General features: G+C 32.0%; 1 protein-coding gene across 1 annotated transcript; it reads left to right on the top strand.

Annotated features, from left to right (window-relative positions):
- The first annotated feature begins 321 nt into the window (after nucleotides 1-321).
- Nucleotides 322-5,365, top strand: LOC101491399 (protein ABIL1-like). The gene is made up of 9 exons (XM_073364872.1): nucleotides 322-1,363; nucleotides 2,163-2,246; nucleotides 2,716-2,865; nucleotides 2,948-3,047; nucleotides 3,159-3,251; nucleotides 3,368-3,452; nucleotides 3,566-3,618; nucleotides 3,725-3,831; nucleotides 4,902-5,365. Exons 1-9 carry the CDS (start codon nucleotides 1,265-1,267, stop codon nucleotides 5,058-5,060), a joined length of 930 nt encoding a protein of 309 aa, XP_073220973.1. The 5' UTR covers nucleotides 322-1,264; the 3' UTR covers nucleotides 5,061-5,365.
- The last annotated feature ends 5,298 nt before the right edge of the window (nucleotides 5,366-10,663 follow it).

The raw sequence follows: 10,663 nt of genomic DNA on the forward strand, positions 1-10,663 counted from the left end.
ACAAGAACAAAGGAGAAAACTTTAACCTCTCTTCCTTTGCATTAAACTTCAGAAGGCGTCTTAGCGACAATCGACAAAGCATGAAGTCCAGAATCCAACTCATCTTGAAGCAGATTATAAATAAGCCTATGCCTCTTAACCAAACTCTTCCCTTCAAACTCTTCAGAAACAACTTGAACATTGAAATGTGTCTCACCATCACTCCCTCTAACACCAGCATGTCCAGCATGTTGATAAGACACATCTTCAACTTCCAATTCAATAGGAAAAAGCTCCTCTTCAAGCTTCTCCTTAATCCTCTTCCCTCTCCCTCCCAATTCAACATTCTCATCATCAAAATCAGAACTTTGTGATGAAATCACAAAAGGGTCACTCGAATTCTCAACAAAGCTATCATCTTTAGAATCAGAATCTCCAACTGAGTTAAATTCAGAAGCACCCTTTTTCTCATCTTCAACATAAAGCAAAAGTGCTTTTTTCTGCATCAATTTAAGCATATTTAAAAACCCATTATTTCTAGAAGGTGTTAAACTCTGTTTCAACCCGAGAAGCACAACGAAATCGGGCGTGACCCGAATGATTTCGTTAACGGGTCGACCCGAAAAGCCTTGAACTAGCAAAGCAGCGAGACCTTTGGTGAGAACAGAATCGGAATCAGCTTCGTATACAACGTTTTTGTCACTGTCCAAGTAGGCTCGGACCCAAACCTGAGAAACACAACCTTCGACTTTGTTGTCTTTTGTTTTGAATTGGGGTTCGAGGGGTTTGAGGTTTTTGCCGTAGAAGAGAAGCTGTTCGTATTTAGATTTGGGTTCTTGTACGGATTGGAATAGGTTAACGATTTCTTGAAGCTTTGGAGGGAGTTCTTCAATAGGTTGAAGGGAAGTTGATGACGATGAAGATGATGGTAATGGTTTTGTTGGGAGTGATTGGAAGGTGATGGGTTTGAAAGAGAAGAGGATGTTTTTTGGTGTGATGACGAAAGGTGAGGTATTTTTGTTGAAGAAGGAAAGAGGGAATTTGGATGTGAATAATCGAAATGAAGATGAAGAAAGGGAATTGGTTGTGGACATGATTGTTGTTGCAGAAGCTATGTGGTTTGCTTGGTTGAGACTGACTGTACCAAAGACAAAGAGAGGAGATTTTCTTCTTATGGGATTTTTGCTTGGGCTTTTATTGATGGGTGGCCCAAGATAGCTGGTTTTTTCTTCTTCTCGGTTTTATCCAAGTTTTTGTATTGGTTAGTTACGTTTCCGTTATAGCTATGGAGTTGGAGCACCCAACGACAGCGTTTCATAACTCCTCCATGACCTTCGACGAAGTCTCCATGGAACGTAGCAAGAGCTTCGTCAACGCCTTGCAGGTTCTCTCTCTGAATAATTCTCACTTTTTTCGCTCTGTTTCTTTTTCTTCTTTTTTTCTGTTAGTTAATTATTTATACTATTTTTAGAGTTCAGATCTGCATTTGTTTCGATTTGTTTGGTGGATTTTGTATCTGGCATATGTAGTTGTGTAGGTTCCCAATTAGGTTTCGTAAATGTGATTTTAATCAAAATCTATGAAGCACGTAGATAGAAATACCAAACATGTATATATAGTAATAATTTAAAAAAATATATACATGATTAAATGTAACCATGTGTTCCAATCAGTGTCGTATCTCGTAGACATACAGGTCTTTAATCTAAAATGTGAGTGCTAAATATAAATAGTTCAAGCTTAATCCTGAAATAACTATTCACGGTCCTAGGATTACTTAATTATTGCTTGTTAATTTAAGTTTGTCAAACTATACAAACTTAGGGGATTGAATTATTATTAAAATTGTGATGTTAATTGTGCAGATTTTATTTAGTTTTTAAATGTTATTGGAACTGTTTAGCTTGATATCCTGAAATGAATAATGAGATGATTGGAAATTTGGACCTGAAGTCAATGGGATGTAGTATAAACATGTTTATTTGTGGAATCAGGATTCAAATGGTACTAAATAATAGGTGCATAGATAAACAAAGTGGCATTATTAATATTAGTTATCACTGATTCAGGGATTAACATGGCTGTGTAATTTTTAATGTTACTGGTTTATTTTTTATTTATTTATCTTTGATTGTTGTGACATGATTGGACAGTCATTTGATCCTCATATTATTGTCTTTCAGGAACTTAAGAATCTGAGGCCTCAACTTTATTCGGCTGCAGAATACTGTGAAAAATCTTATCTCCATAGTGAACAGAAACAAATTTAGGAATTCCTTTTTGTTAATGTTTTTTTTTTTCTTAAACTTGTTCTTAAGAAAATATAAGGATTGTTGTGGTTTCTCTCTGGCTTCCATGACCAAACTCCCACTTCGGGACAAACAATTATTGGTGCAATTTTCTTCTAGTTAATCTTTAGTTTCACAAGTGTACCCCCATTATTGATATGTAAATACAGAAGCATTCACCATACCGATTCTTAAAAAGTAAGGTCATGTTTCAATTGTGAAATTAGTGAGAAATAGTGTTATAGTATTCCTAAAAGGATATGTAATTTGAGTCCCTAAAAGTTTTGGTGACTGGTTGGGGTGGGTTCCTTTAGTATTATAGGATCATACGTAATTTCTGGTAAGACATAAACGGGTGCCATTGTCAATAACATTTTTTTTTCCCAAAATATTCTTGTTTTTGAGCTGTGTTGAAATTTCCTTAGCTGTATGTTATTAATGCATTAGGGTTCTTGACAACCTGAAAGATTATGCTGTAAGAGCCCTTGTGAATGCTGTTGATCATCTTGGAACTGTTGCATACAAGTTAACTGACCTTCTTGAGCAGCACACATTGGATGTCTCAACCATGGATTTGAAGGTCTCTACTATAAATCAGGTAATTACATCATTTTTTAAATATTATGTTTTAATAGACAAATATCTTGTGAAGTTGAAGTAACATATTTTCTTAATACCAGAAACTTCTTACGTGCCAAATTTACACGCATAAAGAAGGTCTTCGGCAGCAGCAGTTGTTGGCTTTCATTCCCAGACATCATAAGCACTATATTTTGCCAAGTAGGGCTCCTTGCTTTTATGTTGGTCTGGATCTGATTATTGGCACGGCATATCTATACCCGTAGTTTTTACTAATGATTCTATGCATGTTTGTTTAACAATGCAAGCTAGATTCTGTCAATAAAAAGGTACATTTCAGTCCACACATACAGATTGATGCAAAACAGAATTCATTTCAAACCAGAACTCGTTTTCAATCTTCAGGTGTGTGGTGGAGGGAATTTTGTCCCTTCTAGAATTTTTGTGTTTATTTTGACAGTGATTCTTTTTCCATTAGTGAATAGTATATTATTAATCAGAATATGTATTTTTATATCTAGGTGCCCCTCCAGCAAAAACCCTTTCATGGCATTTAGCATCAGAGACTAAGTCTACATTGAAAGGGACTCCGCATGCTTCCCCAAAGTAAGTTCAAGTTCAGGGGAATTTGATTGTATGAGGTTGCACTACATTGCTGCTTTTTGTGTTTTCAGCTCTAAAACATGAATGGCGTTATAATATGATATCTTCTTTTGCAGCATCGAGAACCCAAAGTTTTCTGCCAAGGCCTCTGGATTTTTCCACCTTTTAGGTTTGTGATATAGTTGTATCTCTTGTATAATATAATAATTCAGTTAAATTAGTCAAACAAAGATTATTTCTTGATGTATAAATCATATCTCCTTATGTCCCTGCAGATAATGAAGAGAGCACCTGGATGAAATCCTCACCAGCACAAATTCACTTAACGAATGGAGTTCCTACTTCTAGCATACCTGTACAAACTTTAGGCGGCACACGCAGGGTAATGGCATATTATTTATCAAAAACTGAAAGTGCCTGGCAGCACCATATTTGATGGCCAATTTTTCATTATAGTTTACCTATTCTTTGCTAGTTGTCTGCCATTGTTCTAAAACGTGTTTGTTAATGTTTTGCTGAAATTGCTTGGCTAGTACTTGGTTGAAAAGGAAAAAAGTGTTAAATTTCTGTTAATGTTACCAAATAAACTCTTGTATGAAATAATTCAATGACTTGGACTTGATTAACAGTTCATGTAGGTGATAAGCTCTGCATTGCAGTAGGTTATGAAGTTCTTCATTTTAGTAGTAGTCTATATGGGGTGTGTGTTGCTGCTACATTATGGGCATAAACATTGTTTCAAAGAGAAGTGTTTTACTTTTCTAGCATAGGATAAAGCATTAATATTCGATGTGTAAGACTTCTTGGGAGAATTTGAGGGCTTCAACTGATAATAGTGACACATTGCTTTAGAATTACAGCTTCATAATAAGTCCAGGCCATTGTTCTTTATATCTTTCACTAACATAAGTGTTTTTTTTTTGCGAGAATTGATCGATTGAGAGGTGTTTGCCTCTAGTCCTTGGGTAGAAACAGCTCATATTTTTAGTATGAGGTTCTTACAAGTGTTTGTTCAATTGGAGAAATAGGTTTTTGTTGGAGATCATTACGTCAGCCACCCAATTATATTTACCATTTCGTAGTTTACTTTGAGAAACTTCGGTGGGGGATGACTGGTCATGTTCCAATTGCATATGCATCACATAAAATAAAAGAACTTTCAACTGAGATTTTTAATTCAGGTTACAATGTCACTAAATGAGATAGGAAGATGCATGGTTCTTCACTTCTGCTGTGGTTTTTTATTTTATTTGACATGCACCATGCCCAATAAATGTTACCATAGTCTATCAATTAGTGAGCCAAATATTTGAAACTGTAGTCAACATTTCCAGCTAGCCATGTTGTTTGCCCATGATAGTTGAAGAGTGCATTTCTTCATGTTCCTTTTGTTTTCTAAAATCTAAAATAATTTAATTGTCAAAAAGTTACTCATGAGTACTCGATCTGCAGGATGCTTTGGATGGTTCCAAACCATTGACAGCGTTCAGGTCATTTGACAACGCAAATCGCCGTGAGTCTGACCAAACCCCTACTCGCAGCAGGAGCGTGCCATCAGCTTTCTTTGTCAAGCAGAAAACACCAAAATCAAAGGCCGGTTCTTTCTCATGATTCATAAATATCTCCTAAGGCATCCCTCTTCTGTGTCCAATTACCCTTGGATGTGTAGATGTACTGGTTTTTTTTACTATTTCTAGATAAAAGGATTGGAGATGTTACTTTATTCTACCTGGATACTTAATTCTTTTTCCTATAACTATGCCTCCCCTAAATGCCCAGAATTAATTAGCTTTTGCTTCAAGCCTTTGAATAATGATCATGTATAGTAACCGGCAATGATAATGGTTAGTATCTTGATATTCTACTCGCTCAATGTTACTCTTGTGAATTGTGATCTATATATTTCTTTTTCTTTATTTACTCTGATCTACATCTCTCTATAGTGTTTTTTTTTACATGATCCTTCTATAGTGTTGAGGAACGTGTAAAATGTACATTTGTGGTATGGCATCCCAAAGGGGTTTATTAACTTTCTTGTCTGGAAAGTTTCCAAGATGGGTTCTGATTATGATGTTTAACCCCTTTTGTATCATAACTAAATCCACATTAAACTACTAGTCAGTAGTTAGGGTGTGTCTACAAATTTGGTAGCTTTGCAACGTCCACAATATAGCTATTTTTTGTTTGTGTTTAAGTAGATCTGACAATTACACGTCACTCATTTATTATTATTTTTTTAATATAATACTTCATAAACACCAAATTTCTCCATTATAGATGTTTGGAAAAAGTATTTATGATTACATCAAATTTCTTCATAAACACCAAATATAATTTATTAAGCGGGACCCGAAAAAGTAAAGAGAGAGTGTCCACCTTTATGGATGTTTAGAGTATCACAATTGATTAATACTTAATCAAATGACTTTTTAAGTGTACATGCAAGTGTCAACTTTGTTGTTCATGCATATATCGACTTTAGCTATAGTTGTACTCTCGCATGTATGACTTGGCATGGTTTTTATAAGCATATGTACGACTTGAAGAAATTTGCAGAAACGTTATCTTAATTGATTTCACGAAGAGTACATTTATACATGAAAAACAATAGAAGTACATGCTTAAAAATATTTTAAAGTTATTGACCCAAGACTTTTGTCATCTTCTCATTTTGAAACTGTTGCAGATTTTAAATTATTGACACATGACTTTTGCAATCCTCCCATTTTTGAAATTGTTGTAGATTTTTCGTCCTTATTAATTTTAGAATTAACATATATCAAAAGTTTTGTATTATGTTCCTTATCATGTCCCCCAAGTTGGCAGGTGGATTTGGATACACACCTAGCTTGCTGCGGAATTTGGGAAACGAATTATTCACCAGTGGTTTGGTAAAGACATCGACGAGTTGTGATAATGTAGGAATGTAAGGAGTAACAAGAGCTCATATGGCTATTTTTTCACTAACAAAATGATAGTCAAATTCAATATGTTTGGTGCAAGCATGAAAAACCGGATTAATTGTCATATGTAGAGCACTAATGTTATCACAAAATAGTTGTGGAGCACGAGGAAGATAAACACATGTGTCATGAAAGAGATAGGTGATCCATGTTAGCTTGGCAACAGTGTGAGCCATGGAGCGATATTCTGCTTCAGTACTAGAGCAAGAAACAATGGATTGCTTCTTAGAGGACCAAGATATGCAATTAGCACCAATAAAGACACAATAACATGTAGTACTTTGTCTTGTGATAGTACAATCAACCGAATCAGCGTCACTAAACCCATACAAGGAAGGGAAAGTGTTGTAAAGGTAGCGCAACCCCTAATTTTGTGTGCCCTTGAGATAACCCAAAATGTACTTAACTACCTTTAAATCTGTCACAGTGGGCTCGGTGAAGAGTTGAACAACATGAGTGATATCCGGACGAGTGAAAGTTAAATATTCTAGTGCACCTACAATGTTGCAAAATTCTATAGCATCAACAATAACATTATTAGAAGATGATGGTTTTTCTTTGGTGACTTGTGGTGTGGCCATGGCTTTGCAACTGAGCATTTTAGTTTTAGAGAACAAGTCATTGAAATACTTCTATTGAGTTAGAAAAAGACCATCCTTGAAGCAAATGAATTTTATGCCCAAAAAATAGTGCAAAGGTCCAAGGTCTTTAATAGCAAACTCATGACTGATCTAATAGACATACAGGTCTTTAATCTAAAATGTGAGTGCTAAATATAAATAGTTCAAGCTTAATCTTGGAATAACTATTCACGGCCTAGGATTACTTAATTATTGCTTGTTAATTTAAGTTTGTCAAACTATACAAACTTAGGGGATTGAATTATTATTAAAATTGTGATGTTACTTGTGCAGATTTTATTTAGTTTTTAAATGTTATTGGAACTGTTTAGCTTGATATCCTGAAATGAATAATGAGATGATTGGAAATTTGGACCTGAAGTCAATGGGATGTAGTATAAACATGTTTATTTGTGGAATCAGGATTCAAATGGTACTAAATAATAGGTGCATAGATAAACAAAGTGGCATTATTAATATTAGTTATCACTGTTTCAGGGATTAACATGGCTGTGTAATTTACATAATATTCAACTTAATAATATCGACATTTGTCAATTGAATTAGGTTTTTTCGAATTAATAACACATTTATACTTTCTCATTGGACTCTAATACCAAGAGGGGTTTCAGAATTGAAAAAATAAATAATGAAAGAAAAAAAAATAAAGTAAAAGAGAAGACAAATTTAGTTTTGTTAGATTAAATGCAACATTAGATGAAAAAATTAAAATAAAACATTAAAAAAAATTATTAGAAGGTGATAGCTAGAGTCTAACTGGACTAATTTTAAGGAGATGACTTGTGATTAGGAATTTTTCTACCAAGATTACACTAAACCATGTATATATATAGTGTTAAAAAATGAATAATGGATAATAACTAAAAGTGGTCTAAAAAATCCAACAAAACAATAATAAAAAAGCTCACTAATATAAATTCTACATCTAATTTATAAATCTAAATTATCTATTTTAAGTCAAATTGCATGCTCTGTCAATTTAATCAAATTAGATTGAACCATTTGAAATCTTTTTTTTTTTTTAATTTATTATTTCTCACAAATTTAATATTTATTTATTTGTTAGTCATTTAATTCAAGTGTGACTGAATTGAACCAACCAATTAAATTTAAACTCAACAGATTAATCTATTCTTTATTTGAATCGATTTTAATTAAAAACATCGTAAGAAAGTTAAAGAAAAGGTATTAGAAAAATTAACACATTCAACTGTTTATTTTAAATCTTTTAACACACATAGCTATTGAACTAAAGAAACACATATATAGCTATTGAATAAAAAAAAACAAGTATAACTATTGAATTATGGTAAAATACGATTAAATATATTAATTCAACTTTTTATATTTTTTAAAATAATGTCTCATTAAACTCTATATTTGACTTCTTGACTATTTTTAGAAAAATACCTCAACTTGGTTTAAAAACCAAAACGAGCCAAGTCAGGTACAACAAGAGAATTTTAAAAGGGAGGTATTTCTTCTAACTACACCCTATCTACCTTACTAATAGCCAATTTGACCAAACATTAATGTATTTATTTATATATGATATTACAAATTTAAAAATGTTTCCCTACCTAACTGAAAAAATGAATTAATCAATGGAATGGAATTGAAATCAAAGGAGTACTACACGACACGAATTTAAATATGCTGATCATGGTGACAAAATAAACATGTGCACTTATAAAAACTACACACGACGACGAATTACCTTACTCCCGATAGGCCCACAAAACCATTCTTAGATTATTCATTCTTGTGCCTTTTAACGAAAGCTAAAGATGCCAAACGTTTTGTTCTTTTTTTCCCCTTTTATTTAACTAATAAAGTATTGTGCATTCTCACGAGTAGCTACAGGTTGTATTAATCAAATACTTGACAAGGTTTATAGTATGTTTTTTTTAGAGTACAAATATAACAACTTTAATTTATTATGCCTTATGTACATACTTCTAAATACGAATAGTCAAAGACAATTTATTTAATATTGAATTTGATATGTGACAATTTTGTCTCCTGTATATTGTGAGTATGATAATTTATTCCACGTAGGATAGTTCAATTTCATTAGTGATAATTTTTTTATTTTATGATAATTATGTTGAAATTTTTATAAGTGACAACTTTTTTGTGTATCATATTTGAATCTCATTAGTAACAATTTGTCTCATGTATGAAAATAATTTTAAAAATTTTATCAGTGATAAATTTTTTATGGTAATAAAGCAAGAGAACAATTATTCGCTTACTAGTTACTTTAAGTATGCATATTATTTAAAACATATTAAGAATTTATGTTATTGACTATCTAACATAGGCGGTGGTGACTTAGTGATAGATGTTCGTGCGAAGCATATAAAATATAGGTTAAATTACATATGCGGTCTCTTAACTTAATTTCAGGTAACGTTTTAGTCCTTTATATTTTTTTTCCCGAGTTGGTCCTTTATTTTAATTTTAAGTGACAATTTGATATTTTATGTTTTAAAATATCAACAATATTGTTGTCCTTTTTTTACAAAAATTCAAAAAAAATCATCAAAATTTTCAAACAAAACTCATAAAATTCATTATCATCTTCAATAAAATACAAATTTAATCAAATTCATAACTTAAATCTTGAAATAAACTCATATTTTCATTCTTTATTTAATGTTGTTGGAGATGAAAATATGAGTGTATTTGAATATTTGAGTTATGAATTTTATAAAATTTGCATTATATTGAAGATGATTATTAATTTTATGGGTTTTGGTTGAAAATTTTGATGATTTTTTTTGAATTTTTGTATAAAAAAGGATAACATTGTTGAAATTTTAAAACATAAAATATCAAATTGTCACTTAAAATTAAAATAAATGACCAACTCGGGAAAAAAAAAGATAAAGGACTAAAACGTTACCTGAAATTAAGTTAAGGGACCATGGATGTAATTTAGCCTAAAATATATTATCAACTAATGAACAAATGGTTATGTTCACTAACAAAAGAGCTAGTAATTCCTAAGAAGAAATTTATATTGATTATAGGGATTTATTTGATATGGTTTGTTGATTTTAGTTTTTGAATTTAATGAAATATTTCTGTTCTTATTTTCTTGATTAATTGGAGATTTTTCATTGTTTTAGTGCAATGTTGAATTTTGTTGAGAAATCAATATGACATATGTGGAGTAATTTAGACATATCAGAGTTGTAGATGTCCAATTAAAGTCAAACCAAGTGTAAATAAAAGCTAAGATTTATAGCTACAACTTTCAATTACTATGCTAAATGTATCTTCTAAATTAAGAAAATAAAATCACATATATAATGTTAGAACAAATGACTCTAGTCCAAGCCTTTGATGAATAATCATCTAAAGATATGAGCAAAAGAATAAAACTTGATCAAACGTCTAAAGACAAATCAAGCGATCAATCGTATGATGAAAAGACATTCATCTAATCAACGTTTCTTTGATTCTGAAGATCAACAAAGATCGAGGAAGTTCAAGTTGCCTATACAACAATAATCTACAAAGAATAGTTTTCTCTAAAACTACATTCTGCTAGGACAACATAAAGATCATCCAAGGTTAATTTGTTAAGCTTCAACGGAAACAA

The sequence above is a fragment of the Cicer arietinum genome, chromosome 1, assembly GCF_000331145.2.
Source record: "Cicer arietinum cultivar CDC Frontier isolate Library 1 chromosome 1, Cicar.CDCFrontier_v2.0, whole genome shotgun sequence".
In the NCBI taxonomy this organism is placed as follows: domain Eukaryota; kingdom Viridiplantae; phylum Streptophyta; class Magnoliopsida; order Fabales; family Fabaceae; genus Cicer; species Cicer arietinum.